The sequence below is a fragment of the Syngnathus scovelli genome, chromosome 11, assembly GCF_024217435.2.
Source record: "Syngnathus scovelli strain Florida chromosome 11, RoL_Ssco_1.2, whole genome shotgun sequence".
In the NCBI taxonomy this organism is placed as follows: Eukaryota; Metazoa; Chordata; class Actinopteri; order Syngnathiformes; family Syngnathidae; genus Syngnathus; species Syngnathus scovelli.
The window spans coordinates 9,404,687-9,419,062 of NC_090857.1; the positions used below are offsets into that span (position 1 = coordinate 9,404,687).

Genomic DNA, 14,376 nt, shown 5'->3' on the forward strand with positions numbered 1-14,376 from the left:
ACTCGCGCTAGGGTATCAAAGTATAGGGCTTCAAACTGAGGTTGGTGTTTCAATTAGGGGTCGGGTTTTGAAGTAGGGTTTCAAATTTGGGCTTTCAAAAGAGTTTCAAAATGAGATTAGGGTTTCAAACTAGGGATTCAATGTAGGGTTAGGGTTTTGAAGCTACGTAAGTTTCAAGATAGGTACATGCACAGTATTAAAGAATTCTAAGGCGAAGAAAAAACAGGTGAACGAATCAATGGTGAACTATCTTGATAATTTTACTCATCTTTGCTGTCTGGGTGGATGGATAAAACGTAAACCGGAAGCACCGGGTGTTGAAATTTCATGGCTTGAGTGTTCGTCTTTGTTAACATGCTAGCTTGGGAGTGACTTGGAGACAGTTGAGATAAGGCTGCCCCACCCATTTAAGACATAATATCATTTGAGAACCGCCTAACGCGTACAAAACTGCTGCGCTCGTAACATCAAGACTGCAAAAGATCAATAACACAAGCGAGAGGTAAGCGAATTCTGCTTTAAACTTTGCCTGTTACGAAAGGAACCTTGACTTACGTCACTGAATATTTACGGAAGAAGTGAGTGCAATTTATGCAACGCAATTAGTTTGCCGATTATGGAGCAGCGCTTTTATTCGATTAATTTAGTATTGGTGTGGTGAATTACGTGCGGCTGGATTGGACAATGCACAGGTGCAATTCCTGTCAGGTGTATCAGCATGATGTATGTTGATCATAAAATTATGAAAATTAAAAAGGCTTGAGGTCATACACCGTATTGTTTATTTAAATGTTTACTCTTATAGATGACGGAATGCACTACCGCTTGCATTATTTCGTGCCTTATTATGTATGCAAAGTATACATATTTTTAAATGGAGTTACTGACTAAGCGTTTACCTGTAACGTCTATGGAGCACTATTGTTTGGAGTTACCTAACAATTATATTTAATGCAATAAAGAGTTAGGTCACCATTGTGTCATAGGACACTTGTCACAGATGTGATGGTGACGCGTCCATCAGCTGATAAAGACGCGTCACCATCACATCTGTGACACTCTGATGAAGGCGGAAGAAACCGCCAAAACATGTCAGGTGAATAACTTAAAACAATTTGTTTGATATAAAAGAAACCAGTGAAGTGTTAAATAAGGAAAAACAAAATGAACTTAGTACAATTATTGTGTCATAGGATTTGAAAAGAAATCCAGGATAGTTTTCTTGGATTGTACCACAGAGTACTTTATTCGCTTCAAGACTTCTTGTCCACAAAATGGGATAAGGGTACTTGGATTGGAAATCAGTATAACTATTTTTATATGTATATATATATTTTTTAGAATGTGGCTGCCCATGATTGGATTGACCGCCCTGCCACACCTCGGAGGGCTCTATGGCGGTTACATCACACGCAACCAGGTGAAGACCTGGTACCCCACCCTGCAGAAACCATCATGGCGGCCCCCGAATGCAGCGTTCCCTGTGGTGTGGACCTGTCTCTATACAGGAATGGGGTGAGGATCACTCACACGCAACTCTATACAGTGGAATCGCCAATTTCAACCACAGAAAGGAAGTCACTCAAAATCACTTATTAGAAGCAACACTGCTGGGCGGCTGGTTGAAATGAAGTCCACTGAGATAAAGCCAGTGCCTTGCTGCCTTCCATCTTGGCTCTGGCTTGTGTGCGAGGAGTTGTTATACAAGAAGAGTGGTTATTTTAACTGGAATCCTGCCCCACAGGTATGGCTCCTATCTGGTTTGGAAAGAACTTGGAGGTTTTACTGATGACGCGGTCGTGCCACTGGGACTTTACGGAGTCCAGCTGGCACTCAACTGGGCCTGGACACCCATCTTCTTTGGCGCACACAAGCTCAAATTGGTAAGCGTAACACCCGTGTGATTTGTATTATTAATGTCTAACCTTGTATGACCGATGTCAGGCCTTCATGGAGATCGTGCTTCTAACCGGGACTGTCGGCGCCACCATGTGGTCCTGGTACCCCATCAGCCGGCCAGCCACTTTGCTCCTGGCGCCCTACCTGGCCTGGCTGTGTCTGGCCACCTCCCTCAGCTATCGCATATGGAGAGACAACCCTGAGAAAAAAGAAGAGTAGAAGAAAAGGCAGGAGGCATTTCACTGCAGCATTTTCTGTGTGGATCACACTGTTAAGGGGCCTTAAAAATGATCATGTTCTATGAAATTCATTATATTGCACTAAGCTTTTTTCTGAGCCTAAATTGATTGGCTTGTTGATGACATGGTCAGAAAGATACAATTGCTTTATTTTTATTTTTTACCAGCAGCCTTTTTACACTTCTCTCATGTAACTACACGTGTCTGTTCAAGTGCCATTTTTTGATTTAAATAATGTGATCAATATCCTGTGCAAGTCAATCAAAAACTATTTTGGTAGAGGAAGTGATTAACGGAAATATTGTGGTTACTCAAGAGTGCATACCTTGTTACAACTGGAATGTAGCCATGTTCAAAATTGAACATTCACATTCAAACAATAAACACCGCATGTATGATGTTCTTTTGGTGATTAAAAGTGTTTGCATCAAAACATAACTTCAAGTTCAATTGTAGTTTAATCGGTCCAAGATTTCCTGACACGTGGGGAAACGTGTTGTTTTGTAACAAAATCATATTTTGACTTCAAATGTAAGTAAAACATAACCTTGAGCAAATATAGCAATAATCTTTATTTCAATACAAATAAACAAAATAAGTGCATAAAAAATTATTTTTCAGGAGCTTTCTCTGGAACATCTTCTGGTGACTTGGAGGAAAACCTCTCTGTTAATGTTTTCCAGAAACTCTTTTTTTCATCATCTGATTCCTGCTCACTACCTGGATGATTTAAAAAAAAAAAAAAAGTTAACAGGAGCACCTTGAGTGAGAAAGCAATGACAACTAACGTTTCCTTACCTGACAACATTAATTTACACTCTTCTGCTGTGACTCCAGTGAAGCTTGTGTCTTTCACGCGAGGAAACTGAGAGCAAACAAATAAACGAAGACTTTGAATATTTGTCGATTAGTTGGCAACCTCTCAGGTGCAAACTTGACACTAACTTTAAAGTACACAAGATGTGAAAATTGATTTTTTAAACTTGATATTTACTTACGCGCTGTTTGTATGTGTTTGCATTAATTCTTGCCAGACTTTCATAAATCTGATCACACTTCTCTGTGTCCGAGATCTGGAAACAAACAAAGACACAGGAAGCTACAATTTATCTGCAGGAAACAAAATATACTTTCTTTTCTGTTTAAAGGGAACCAAAGAAATTCCAGACAGTAAAGGAGCAATTTTAAAAAAGCAAAAATACCGGATAAATAAAATTCTTGTTCTGTTTATACAGACTGTCATGTGTAACTATCAATATTAAGAATGTGAATTGGAGTATTTATTTAATAATTTGACCAGAATAATTTCAGAAATATTTTCATTTTTACACGTACTAATATAAAAAATGAATATATACCAATAATATCATAAAATCGGTGTTTACCTTTAAAAAAATCAGGGGGAGCAAAAACAATATAATTGGCGTACACACTAAATTACTTCGTTAATGGTTTTCCCTGCAATAGTCAATTAAAAAAATAGGGGATGCACATATAATTCATGAGGCAAATATTAAATTCAGGAAGGACAACCATACAAGTAATTAAGTAAATGGATTACATAGGTTGTAGGCTATATTGCAATCGACTTATTAAACTTGGTTGTGAATAAACCACAACAATTAATTGAATGTAAGGGCGAGCAAGGTCGGCTCAGCCGCGCAATGTTCCCAAGTTAGCTTAGCTTCATGATATGTAGCAGCTGAGCCGTGCCGCCGGTGTTGCCCTACCCGTGTGTTTTCGCCCTCGCGGAAAGCGGCTGCCACTCGCTGCCGGAGAAACGTTCCCAAATCTCGGCCTTTCTTGCGCTCATCGCGTGGCCATTCCTCGCACAACTTGAGAAAGCGACGATAACGAGTGGCCGACATCGTCACGGGTATACGCAATTGAATAACAACGCGATACATAACTATGAGCCTCGTCGCTCGCCGTAGTGAGCTAGTGATTGCGCTACTTCCGCCTTGGTTAGCCTCATTGTTAAGCTAGTCTCACCGGGTGCAACATGAGCGGAGTACCGGGCAAAAAGAGCTCGTCCGGCTCGTCAAGCGTGACAGATTGGATCAGTTCGGCGTGTAAATTTGCAACAGACAGAAATGATTTCAGGAGGTGAGTGAAAGTAGTGTGAAGCGGTTTTAAAACCACGTGTCTGTCTGTTAGCCGTTTCTTCTTAGCATTAGCATCAAGTCATTAGATGTTTGTCCTTGCCATCTACTGAGCCGCTTATCCTCACAAGGGTCGCTGTAGCAGCCTATTCCATCTGATTTTGGGCAGAAAAAAAGGAAAAGAAAATAACGACTAATTACTCTGTGCTTTGCACATTTTACATACGTATATTTCAAGCTTTTTGCAAGAAGTGACTCCAACTCTCCAGTTGTTACTAATTTTTGCACAGGCTATGACAAAGCCTCTGCAAAAGATGATACTTTGAGTGATTTGGTGCGATAACTTTTAATTTATGTTTTCAGGAATCTTCTGGTCAACCTGGGGTTGTTTGCAGCCGGTGTTTGGATTGCCAGAAATCTCTCCGATTTTGATTTGATGGCTCCTCAGCCTGCAACGTAACAATGCCTCATCCTGTACATGGTGAGATTGCGCTTGCACTCAATTTACTGTTAGCTAATAGATATTTTGTAATCAGGTTTTATCGTTTTTAGGTCTTTGACTACAAAAGAAGAATCAAGGGATGTAAAGAAAAATGTCTTGTTAATCCTAGTTTGAAATATATCGTCTCTTTAGTAATTCATTTCTCTTTTCCATTTTTTAAATTATTTTTTTCATTGTCTACAGGCTTGAGAATATTGGCTAGATTTGAAACTATGTCAACTGTGCAGAATCTGTAACATTTAAATTGCATGTAATTAGTCAAGCTATGCACACTCGAGAGCTCTTTCTTGCTGCCGCTCGTAAATGTTTGTCCACGAGAAGGAAATCTCTTTCCATCCCTCAAAGTCTGGATGTGGCTGCTCAGCTTTTGGCCGTTGATTTGGCTTTGAAACCTGCTCTGCTGTATGACGCCAACAGCGCCAGCGGAGAGCAGGTGCATCACTATTTGCGCTCGTGTCAATCGTCCCAGCTCGTGTCGGACTCCCTTATCACCTTGGACTTGAACGGTAACAGCCTCATTGTTAACCCGGTTGCAACCCGGTTCAATCTCGAGAAGGTGCTTCGCAACGGTGGCCCGGCTGTGATCGACGTCAGCCACTCATTAGAGAAGCCCGCCATCATAGAGTCAGTCAGAGCTGGGCTGAAGCACATTGCACAAGATCTCCTTTTCAGTCTCAAAGGGTTTGATGCAGGAAACGATGTTGACAAAAGTATTTCTGTGGCACAAGGTTCAGATGAGTGGAACCTGAGCGCAGTCTTCGGACTGTTACTGGGTTACCCTGCCATCTACTGGTTTGAGCAGAGTGAGAGCTTTGAAAACTGCCTCTCTATGACCCCCTTGACAGTGACCAAGGCAACTGCAACATGGGCGCCAGATGCAATCAGCCATAAAAGTTGCCTGTACTCATTTAGCATCCCGGCCATCCTACAAAATGAGTCACTATCCAGTCTGGAGGAGTGGAAGCTTGGCCTTCAAGAGAGATTCCAGCAGCAAAATATCCTAAAAGAGCTCCATGTCTGTCAGTCTGCAGTCACTCTACCATCAGTCTGTTTGTAACTCAACATCATATTTTATTCATGACTCCATTAAACTGTTTAAAATGAATAAAAACAGCTTCTTTTACTTATTACAGCAGGACTACATGGTGGTACAAAAACAAACCGTAAAAGTATTTTTTTGAAATATTCATGAAGCCCCTGGGTGCTGATTTAGTTTACTATTCATTAGATCAAGTGTCACTTTGCATCTCAGCGATCCGGGGAGCAGAATTGAGGTAGTTTTTCTCTTTGAATTTCCAAATTTGACCACATACCGTCAGAGAGGTTGAATGATTGACAGCACTTCACCACAGCGACCTCTCACTTTCAGCTGGGCCAAATGGTCTGCCCTCGTCGGTCCAATATTCACGATGGCAACCGGTATATTTCTATCACTGGCTGCCAGTAAAAACCTGTATCCCGAGTAGACCTGTGGAAAATCACAGATAAGCACAATCATGCATAAAATTGTTTGTACCATTCCTCATAGTGCTCACAGAAATAAGATGAGCCTGACAAAAGTAATAAAAAATTAAAGGAAAATTAACCAATGGAGGTCATTGTTTTAGAATTGTGGTTCAATGGAATAATTAAATAGGCCAAAAATGACAATATTCCTAGGAAAGACTGAAAATATTTTTGTCAAAAGTGCCACTTGAGTGCCACTTACCTGCAGCGACGTCCCGATGACGAGCACTGCATCCGATTCCGCTAATTTGTTGTGCACAAACTGCACTGTGTCTTTATTCACTGAGTCACCGAAGAAGGTAACCTCGGGCTTCAGTGTTCCTCCACAGACCTCACAGGAGGGAACCCTGAAATTGAGAGCCAGCTCGTCTTCCAGGAACACGTCCCCATCTGGAGCCACGGCCCCGGCCTGAGCCCTCCAGTCTGGGTTGAGCTCCACAAAACGCCTCTGGAGCTCCTCCCTCGCTGAAATACTGCCACAGCCTAAACACATCACTCTGAGGATAGAAATGATTTTAAATCACTTTTGCTGAATTTTTTTCATGGTTCTATTTAATTAGATGAATTAATTATTTAATTAATCAGGGAAGGGGGGGAGCATTATCATCGTGATTTTTGGTCACCTGTGAGCACATCCATGGAGCTCAGTGAGTCTTTTTTGTCCTGCCTTTGAATGGAGTGCATCTACATTCTGGGTCACCAGCCAGTGGAGCTTTCCCTGTACCTCCCAATGCTGCAGGGCCCTGTGAGCTGCGTTGGGCTGATGCGAGGAGAACTGTGGCCACCCCAGAAAGTTCCTTGCCCAGTAACGCTGACGGGACTTGGCGCTACGGACAAACTCAACATGCTGCATGGGACGTCTGTCAGTGCGGGCGTAGAGGCCCACACCTTCCGAGCGGTAATCTGGAATGCCCGACTCTGTGGAGAGACCAGCGCCGCTGATGGCAAAGAGCTTTGTGGCCCGGGTGACAAAATCCTGGAGCAACTGCAGGGACTGCGTGTCTATGGAGCTGCAATCAGGAACGAAGAACCCAGCAGGAGCTGAGGATGCCCTCCTGGACGATGTCATGTGCAGTGTTGTGACTCTGCATGACAATCTCATCTGCATCAGAGTGGGCATATAAAAAATTGTCACTTAATTGGTTAAATATTTATACAGTAAGCCCAAGTACTTACAATATATAATGCACCTTTGTTCATCTATCTCGGCCAAAACTGCAACCAAAGATTTTGTTTTAAATAATTGTTGTTTTTAGTGGAACGTACATTAATGAAATGAGGTAACACAATGTTATATAATTCAAGCGTATTATTTAATAGTAATAATTTACATGGCTAGTCGTACTATTTCTTATAGCTTGAATGGATGATACTATACATCCAAGTTATCGTGTCACACATACACTTGAGTAAACACATGTACAGAAAAATAAATAGCTAAAAAACAAACCAAACACTAAATAAGTAGACGCAACAAACTACATTACCTTACGACAGCAGTGTGAGTTGTTATGACTCAAAAGAAGCGTGTTTGTGCCTTGTTATATGACTTGTCAAACACCTTATGCAAAATATAAACCCGGAACCATTATCGACTGACATTGAGGGCAACCGGAAGTCAATTGAAGAGCAAACGCACATATTCGCACAATGTCTTCTGGGACATGTAGTCATATAGGTGAACGTATACAAAAAGTTGGATGCATTTTTGTATACGTTCGATTATTTTATATATATTATATATATATATATATATATATATATATATATATATATATATATATATATATATATATATATATATATATATATATATATATATATATATATATTAGATGATCTAACATAATTACAAAACTTTAAAAAAAAAAAACACGGCGAATAAAATGTATTACATTACAGTGTAATCGAACATATGCAAGTACAGTTCATATAAAAATCTGTTGATATTACTTCAGGATATATTTTTTTTAAAAGATCAATTTCAAAAGAAGATGACACACATATAAGAGGGATGCAAAAGTGCTTTTATTCATACATAACATTTTTAGATACAATGCCTGAGACTACATCACGGTGACCCCCCACCCCCACCCCACCCCCCCCACACACTCACAAAAATATAAATTAACCTAATAGTACATTTACTACATCTGTACTTGTCGATAAAGCGAAGCAAATCCTGAGCAGTCAAGGACAACTTGTAAATGTTGGAGTCTTTCTGCATGAAAACGCATTGTCAGCCTTCGTGTTCCCAGCTCACAGGACAGTTTCTCAATGCGCTCCTCCAGCTGTCAACATGCAAACCATTAACTGAGAGGACTGTTTTTGTCAGCAATAACCAACAATTCTTACTTACCTCCTTTACCTGTTGACAAACTGCCATCTTTTCCATTTCCTCATCTTTTCCACTGCTCTGCAGCCAACTCTGCAACACGTCTTTCACTTTCTGCCAGAGCCTGAGCAGACAAAAAACCTGGAGTAAACAACCGAGCAGAAGAAAACTAAAGTGAGACAAATGCTGTTCTTGCTCACCTAAGCTGCTTCCTGTCCTGCTGGAAGCTTCTCATGTCCTGCTGGATGCTCATTAGCTCCCTCATCAGCGTTGAAGTTGGATCATTTGCCGACTCTTCGCACGGTTCTCTCGGCTGTATGTCTTGAAAGAGCAACAAGATATATTTTTAAATAATTCCTCTAAACCAGAAAGTAAAATGTAGATGTACCTGATGATGTTGGTGAAATATTTTCTAAACTGGCTACCGCTGTTGGGCTGAGGATGTTGGCTTGTCTCATCTTGGACACAAACAACAACTTGAGGATGGATGACTCGGTGGTGAATTCATGCATCAAAGTCCAAGTGATGAATATTACCTTGTTTTCTGTGTTCATGAAAGCAGCGGGAGGCAATAGCAGCTCACAGGGTGTCTCAGACGTGTCCAGGATGGAAGCTGGGGGTTTCTGGTAGGACACGTGACACGCGTCTCCACTTGGACCCGATGACGATAACGATGCAAGATTTGATGAAGGCGCAAACAATTCCTCGCAGCGACGAGGCTGGCGGCGCACTAATGGACGGATTCTAGGCGAGGGGGGGACATGATGTAATAAATTAGTAAAATTTTTTTTATAAACCTCTTCAGGCCTGCTATGTACTCACAGCTCACTATCATCTACGTCATTCTCCCTTGAGTCGGATGGACAATCGAGTTTCGAATCAGGATAATGGAAGGTCACAGGCTTTTTGAACGATACGAACAAAGCCCGCTGCTTCCACTTCATAGCACAGCACTTCACCACCCTTTGTAGATGGAGACTTTGCTAAAGAAAAAAAAAAAAAAGATTGATTGAAGGAGGCACATTAATTTGAGGAGAGCCAACTTGAACATCAACGCACCGGTTCTTCATCTCGCTGCATTTCAGGCTCTGTCAGGCTCCTGATGTCATCTATGTACGTCACAGCCGCACTTGTTGACTCATCGTCATCCACCTGAGCGACTTCCGTCTTCTTTTTGCGCTGTGTTTGGACCCACAGCCTCCATGCATGGAACATCTGCAGTAAATTTTCCCAAAAACATTTTAGGACAAATCAAGCTGTCATTGCTGAGTTTCAAAGCAAGAAGAGAAGAATCAGGCAGGTGGTACCTTGGCTTGAAGAGTGAGTGCCCAATGCCAGAGTGCCTGTTCCGTCTGCTCGGACAACTTGACTTTGAACTCAAACTGTTGGCGTGAAGGATCAATCGTAAAACTACACATCGGACACATGCTTGCATAATCTAATTTGTGCACCGTATTCAAAATGTTGCCTAACGAACAGCAACAACATTTTTCACTATATGTGTAAAATTAATCAGCAACTGTTATTAGAGTTTGAAAAACAAACCTTCCTCCTCCAGAGTACAAAGTAGGTCTCGTACATCTTCAGTTTCCGCAACAAGATTCCTTGTTGTTTCATGACCTGTGTCATCATCACCGTATTGTCAAGCAGTAATTTCACAGCACAGGATTGGATTGTTTATTCAATAGACTACGAAACAGCGAAAAAAATCTACCTTATATTTGAGGCATGTATGCTGATGCTTTTTCCACGCTCTCAGCACTTTAGTCAGCAGTTTGGAGTCGTAATGCTTCCGGGCTTTTTCTGTGTCGATTTGCTCCCTGTGTAACAGCTCGGCTAATGATAGAACCAAAACATTAAAAAAAGGAATTCTTTCAATGTTTGTGCGCATTATTCTTGCCTTGATTTAAAGAACTTTGAGCCCTGTTGTAAGATTTTTTGTTGTGGTGGCAGTCAGACATCGCACCCTTGGTTTCCACCGCCTCCGCTTTCTTCCTGCGCTGTTCTCTCACCCACAACCTCCACCCGAAGAGCACCTGCGGAAGGTTCCAAAAGAACGCATGAGGACACTCGAGTAGAGTGAAAGAAGCCATTGAGTGTGTAGGTGAAACCTTGGCTTGAAGAGTAAGGGCCCAATGCCAGAGTGCTCGTTCAGTCAGATCAGACATTTTGAGCCTGATGAGCATAGAAGCAAAAAAGAACATGCAAAACCTAAATAACTATTAAATAGACAAAACATGACCCCACACTGCTTCGGGTAACAGAGGTCATCCGGTGTATTTAAATCCCACTTTTTCCTCACCTGGCCTGTAAGCCAGCACTGGTATCTTCCCGCTGCGCCAATAAAGTGTGAGGAAGCTCGGAATCTTCTGACGTCTGCTGCTTTTCCTTATCTTCTCCTTTCTTCTGTTGCTCTGTCCGTTCTTTCCATCGGGCCCAGGCTCTCTGAACGCAGCTTTGCTCTTCGTGAAGGATGGCCTGAGGAAAACATTACTCGATATCAGCAGCAATAACGTTCAGTAATTGTCGGCCGTGTAGAGTAGTTTATTCAAAAGAGAGACAACATACTATTCGCAGCATCAGCATCTCATCCTTGTGTTTTTCTGTCCTTGCCCGCCAGGTGCCCAACACCCAAGTGCACAGGCGCTGCCTAAAGACAAAGAGAAGGAACCAAATAACTTTCGTGCTACCACCAGGATGAGACTGCAGCTAGTGAAGAAAGACCAATTGTTCTAACTTATTATGGACATCCGCCTTGTGTTGCTTGTCATTCTTCACACTTCTCAGCAGAGCATATTCACACCAGGAGCCGAAATAATGAGCCAAACAGCGCTCTGCAAACCAAACATCGGCTCGCCACTCCAACTCCTGCACGACAACATAGAAACATCCGATAAAGTGCATTGCAGTGCTGACTACTCAACCGCTCCTGGAAAAAAACTCGCAGCATCTCTCCAACATCCAGCGCCTTATGACTCCAAACAGCAGTATAGAAAATAGATGGCTTTAAATAAGAATGTTTAACATTAAACACCTGCATGCGGCTTTGCTGTACAAGTTTCTGCCTCCAGTGGTCAAAAGAGTGACTCATCAAGTACATCCTATGAAGGAGGGGGGAAAAAGGTGCAGCCGTAAGTGAAACTAGGGCACGTTTACATCAAATACAAAAAAAAAAAAAAAAAGACATTAAAAGCACCTGTAGTTTGTGTCCGCCATGTCTATCAGGGCTTGGAGGGATTTGTCTTCAGCCTCCTCCAGTCGGTCTTTCCACAGTCTCCAGTGCTTCTTTATGACCTATGGAAAAGAAAAAAAAAATTCAAACATGAGATGTATTTAATTAAATGTTTCTCAGCCATGGTGCCATGGTAAGCACAAAAGTGTGCAGTGAGAGATCATCACATATGATTATGGTAACTTGAACATTTTTGACACAACAGAGTTAATAATTCAATCATATATCATTGTGACAAGGTCTCAATAACTTACAGTCTGGTTATGATGTTGGACTGCCGTATTTTTGTTCAGCCGTGTAGCTTTGTTCTGGGAGACATTTTGAGAAAGCCCCTGAAGTACGACACACTGAGAGAAGAACACAGAGACATTTAATGACTTGATTCCAATGGCTTGACTCTTCGGATCTAACCTGCAGGTGACGGTGGTAGTGCTGACTTGCTATCTGGCCTTTGTTTGCTTTTTCCCTGTGCCGCGTTACATCTGCTGAGGAGCTCAAGAAGAAATCGAATAGAAACTTTGGAGCTGGTATGAAAGCAAATGCTCATAGAGGATACACGTCCTCCAGTGTAGCAAGGCTCTGCGCCGTGATGCCCGACTCGCCAGCTGCCCGCTGGTTTGCAAATGCTCTTCTTTCCTCTGTTTGCGATGCCACTCGCTCCTCCACACTCTCCAGCTAATCTTCATCAGGTGAAGACGGGCAAAGCGCTGGGCGTCGGCTGAATGACCAAGCGAGTGAAAGATGAGCGGCAAATACTGTGACGGAAAACTCCACAAGATGTCGTCATGATCACCTTTTAAGGATTTCTTGCGCTGACGACAGGAGACGTAACTTTGCCACTCTAACAAAGATTTCTTTTTCACTCTATTGCTGAAATGAAGGGAAGCTTTGGATTCTTGTTCTATCTGCGAACAAATAGTAGAGTGCAGATCAGAAAATCATTTTACAAAAGATATGCATGTTACCACACAAAAGTGAGCTCTTATGATTTGTTTTCCTTTTACCCCATCACAATGAATCTGCAAGGAAATCTTCAAATCTCTGCCAACTTACTGCCCCTTGCGTCGAGTCTTGGTCCTCCATAGGTGGAATGTTTTGTTGCTGTCGAAACCTCGCCTTCCACAAATGCCAAGCTGACCTAGATGAAAAATACGATTTGTTTTTGAAAATGAAACCGCACAGAACAGTGCATCTGTAGATTAACTTTGACATACTGCAAACTTGTGCGCCTGTGTTGCTCTTGAGCTAATTGAAGTGCTTTGATTTTCTGTCGACGCGTTTGGCAGTAAAACTTCCACTTGTCCCACATCTGCCGCATCCGCCGCCTGTCAACTAGTGAACACCAACACAACATTTGGTTAAAATGCTCCAAAGTCAAAGAGTCCTCCCATGAACTTTATGTGTCAAATACCGAATGCTTGAGCTTTTTGGATTTTGTCTTTCTTGTCCACTTGGAGTGACATAAATGTTTGCCATCTTCGAAATGTCATGTAGAGCAGGTAATACCTTGAAGGCAATCCCGTCATTACAATTTCAGTTTGATGAATAACTTTTAAGTAGATGTCTGAGGAACCCACCTGTAATGACACTTGGCACGTACTGAAAGACTCCACCCCCTCCCAAATGTCCACCACTCATCTTTCCATGCGTCAAATGTTTTTCTCAGCAGCACTTTGTCATAATGACATCTGTACATTTAAAGACAATAGAGTGCACAAGTTACATGATTTGAGAATGCCCAGAATTTGTTGCTAATGACGCGGATCTTAAATCGATATAATTGGTACTTGGCTTTATGAGGAAGGATTCGACCAAAGGTGTTCTGCCGCCATATTTTTAGGAATTTTCTTGCCAGGTTTCTGCAAAGATGAAAGTCGTTAGACTGACCAAGTACAGTGAGGGAAACAAAAAGATAATTCCCACCTTATTCTCAGCTCGTCAATTCTTCCACATTTGTCCCAACTGTAATCAGTTATTTTTGGAATATAACTGTTTGGAACTGGACTGACTTTGGTATCAATACTGAATGTGACACTGTGTAATTTACGCTTTGGTAATCGGTATCGCTTCTCCATTGTTGCCAAAAATTTAGTCCACACGGCTGTAAATCCAGAGTAAGGCGTTTGAAAGAATAAAATACAACATAGACTATAGTAGTTTTATTATTAGAATTCATTGGCCATTGTATCGGAAAATGTTTCGTTCGCCTGCTTGCTTGTAGCGTTTTGTTGACTACCGCGCGTTTGTTTTTCCGCGTCACGTGATATCTAACGAAGGCCCAGGGTTAGTTTAAGTTAAATCATAGTCAGCGCTGATGTTTACAGTTTCGACTCTTGTGAGCAATAGCGAAACGCCAAGCGGGGTCGCCGGTGAGTCAAGCTTACAAATCGAGCACACTCTAAACCTATGACTGGCTCTCCCAATGCCTTTTCAAATATCAAAGGTGTGCATAAATTGTGGCAACAGCCTTACAAAATATTTTTTTGCTTTTTCTCCCCATCCCTTCTGCATTTATTATAAGTAAATTACTGCAATAGTATTACATTTCTTAATATAGATAG

General features: G+C 41.8%; 6 protein-coding genes across 10 annotated transcripts; 3 read left to right on the forward strand and 3 right to left on the reverse strand.

Moving 5' to 3' along the window:
• Positions 1–315: 315 nt before the first annotated feature.
• On the forward strand, positions 316–2,576 carry tspo (translocator protein). 3 transcript variants are annotated; one of them, XM_049733387.1, is made up of 4 exons: positions 316–502; positions 1,342–1,515; positions 1,745–1,883; positions 1,945–2,576. In XM_049733387.1, exons 2-4 carry the CDS (start codon positions 1,343–1,345, stop codon positions 2,116–2,118), a joined length of 486 nt encoding a protein of 161 aa, XP_049589344.1. In that variant the 5' UTR covers positions 316–502; position 1,342; the 3' UTR covers positions 2,119–2,576. The 3 variants fall into 3 exon arrangements, with proteins under 3 accessions (XP_049589344.1, XP_049589343.1, XP_049589345.1); XM_049733386.2 differs by lacking the exon at positions 316–502 and adding an exon at positions 586–723; XM_049733388.2 differs by lacking the exon at positions 316–502 and adding an exon at positions 1,020–1,096.
• Positions 2,577–2,686: 110 nt separating this feature from the next.
• Positions 2,687–4,045, reverse strand: uqcc2 (ubiquinol-cytochrome c reductase complex assembly factor 2). The gene is made up of 4 exons (XM_049733390.1): positions 3,869–4,045; positions 3,137–3,211; positions 2,937–3,003; positions 2,687–2,858 (listed from the first exon to the last, which is right to left on the reverse strand). The coding sequence occupies exons 1-4, from the start codon at positions 4,043–4,045 to the stop codon at positions 2,749–2,751; spliced, it is 429 nt and encodes a 142-aa protein (XP_049589347.1). The 3' UTR covers positions 2,687–2,748.
• A 44-nt stretch (positions 4,046–4,089) lies between these two features.
• Positions 4,090–7,895, reverse strand: sirt4 (sirtuin 4). 2 transcript variants are annotated; one of them, XM_049733372.2, is made up of 6 exons: positions 7,736–7,871; positions 7,425–7,463; positions 6,872–7,350; positions 6,451–6,745; positions 6,056–6,210; positions 4,090–4,395 (listed from the first exon to the last, which is right to left on the reverse strand). In XM_049733372.2, exons 2-5 carry the CDS (start codon positions 7,446–7,448, stop codon positions 6,058–6,060), a joined length of 951 nt encoding a protein of 316 aa, XP_049589329.1. In that variant the 5' UTR covers positions 7,449–7,463; positions 7,736–7,871; the 3' UTR covers positions 4,090–4,395; positions 6,056–6,057. The 2 variants fall into 2 exon arrangements, with proteins under 2 accessions (XP_049589329.1, XP_068508436.1); XM_068652335.1 differs by lacking the exon at positions 7,425–7,463 and having other exon boundaries at positions 7,736–7,895.
• tomm6 (translocase of outer mitochondrial membrane 6 homolog (yeast)) lies at positions 4,141–5,736 on the forward strand. 2 transcript variants are annotated; one of them, XM_049733393.1, is made up of 3 exons: positions 4,141–4,244; positions 4,604–4,721; positions 5,588–5,736. In XM_049733393.1, the coding sequence occupies exons 1-2, from the start codon at positions 4,141–4,143 to the stop codon at positions 4,698–4,700; spliced, it is 201 nt and encodes a 66-aa protein (XP_049589350.1). In that variant the 3' UTR covers positions 4,701–4,721; positions 5,588–5,736. The 2 variants fall into 2 exon arrangements, with proteins under 2 accessions (XP_049589350.1, XP_049589349.1); XM_049733392.1 differs by lacking the exon at positions 5,588–5,736 and adding an exon at positions 4,793–4,877.
• c11h1orf74 (chromosome 11 C1orf74 homolog) lies at positions 4,805–5,853 on the forward strand. The gene has a single exon (XM_049733376.2). The coding sequence runs from the start codon at positions 5,008–5,010 to the stop codon at positions 5,797–5,799; it is 792 nt and encodes a 263-aa protein (XP_049589333.1). The 5' UTR covers positions 4,805–5,007; the 3' UTR covers positions 5,800–5,853.
• Positions 7,896–8,323: 428 nt separating the features above from the next.
• Positions 8,324–14,190, reverse strand: sfi1 (SFI1 centrin binding protein). Its single transcript, XM_049733300.2, has 27 exons — positions 13,739–14,190; positions 13,603–13,674; positions 13,393–13,503; positions 13,227–13,321; positions 13,030–13,147; positions 12,869–12,953; positions 12,609–12,720; positions 12,372–12,533; positions 12,227–12,297; positions 12,070–12,162; positions 11,780–11,877; positions 11,618–11,684; positions 11,321–11,451; positions 11,152–11,233; positions 10,886–11,061; positions 10,695–10,758; positions 10,484–10,619; positions 10,298–10,419; positions 10,129–10,203; positions 9,891–9,965; positions 9,643–9,798; positions 9,406–9,566; positions 9,120–9,327; positions 8,972–9,041; positions 8,784–8,904; positions 8,608–8,707; positions 8,324–8,539 (listed from the first exon to the last, which is right to left on the reverse strand). The coding sequence occupies exons 1-27, from the start codon at positions 13,888–13,890 to the stop codon at positions 8,396–8,398; spliced, it is 3,057 nt and encodes a 1,018-aa protein (XP_049589257.1). The 5' UTR covers positions 13,891–14,190; the 3' UTR covers positions 8,324–8,395.
• Positions 14,191–14,376: the final 186 nt, after the last annotated feature.

What these genes read in the sequence shown, in the direction of transcription:
- c11h1orf74 (XM_049733376.2), top strand. Translation starts at nt 5,008, where the DNA reads ATGCACACTCGAGAGCTCTTTCTTGCTGCCGCTCGTAAATGTTTGTCC.
- tomm6 (XM_049733393.1), top strand. Translation starts at nt 4,141, where the DNA reads ATGAGCGGAGTACCGGGCAAAAAGAGCTCGTCCGGCTCGTCAAGCGTG. An exon ending in GACAGAAATGATTTCAGGAG is followed by an intron (nt 4,245 to 4,603) that starts GTGAGTGAAAGT and finishes TTATGTTTTCAG; the next exon opens with GAATCTTCTGGTCAACCTGG.
- sfi1 (XM_049733300.2), bottom strand. Translation starts at nt 13,890, where the DNA reads ATGGAGAAGCGATACCGATTACCAAAGCGTAAATTACACAGTGTCACA. An exon ending in ATCCTTCCTCATAAAGCCAA is followed by an intron (nt 13,504 to 13,602) that starts GTACCAATTATA and finishes TTAAATGTACAG; the next exon opens with ATGTCATTATGACAAAGTGC. An exon ending in CGTGCCAAGTGTCATTACAG is followed by an intron (nt 13,322 to 13,392) that starts GTGGGTTCCTCA and finishes ATTGCCTTCAAG; the next exon opens with GTATTACCTGCTCTACATGA.
- uqcc2 (XM_049733390.1), bottom strand. Translation starts at nt 4,045, where the DNA reads ATGTATCGCGTTGTTATTCAATTGCGTATACCCGTGACGATGTCGGCC. An exon ending in CAAACACATACAAACAGCGC is followed by an intron (nt 3,004 to 3,136) that starts GTAAGTAAATAT and finishes GTTTGCTCTCAG; the next exon opens with TTTCCTCGCGTGAAAGACAC. An exon ending in GTGTAAATTAATGTTGTCAG is followed by an intron (nt 2,859 to 2,936) that starts GTAAGGAAACGT and finishes TAAATCATCCAG; the next exon opens with GTAGTGAGCAGGAATCAGAT.
- sirt4 (XM_049733372.2), bottom strand. Translation starts at nt 7,448, where the DNA reads ATGAACAAAGGTGCATTATATATT. An exon ending in ACAAAGGTGCATTATATATT is followed by an intron (nt 7,351 to 7,424) that starts GTAAGTACTTGG and finishes ACTCTGATGCAG; the next exon opens with ATGAGATTGTCATGCAGAGT. An exon ending in CTCCATGGATGTGCTCACAG is followed by an intron (nt 6,746 to 6,871) that starts GTGACCAAAAAT and finishes TTCTATCCTCAG; the next exon opens with AGTGATGTGTTTAGGCTGTG.
- tspo (XM_049733386.2), top strand. An exon ending in TGTCTCTATACAGGAATGGG is followed by an intron (nt 1,516 to 1,744) that starts GTGAGGATCACT and finishes CCTGCCCCACAG; the next exon opens with GTATGGCTCCTATCTGGTTT. An exon ending in GCGCACACAAGCTCAAATTG is followed by an intron (nt 1,884 to 1,944) that starts GTAAGCGTAACA and finishes GACCGATGTCAG; the next exon opens with GCCTTCATGGAGATCGTGCT.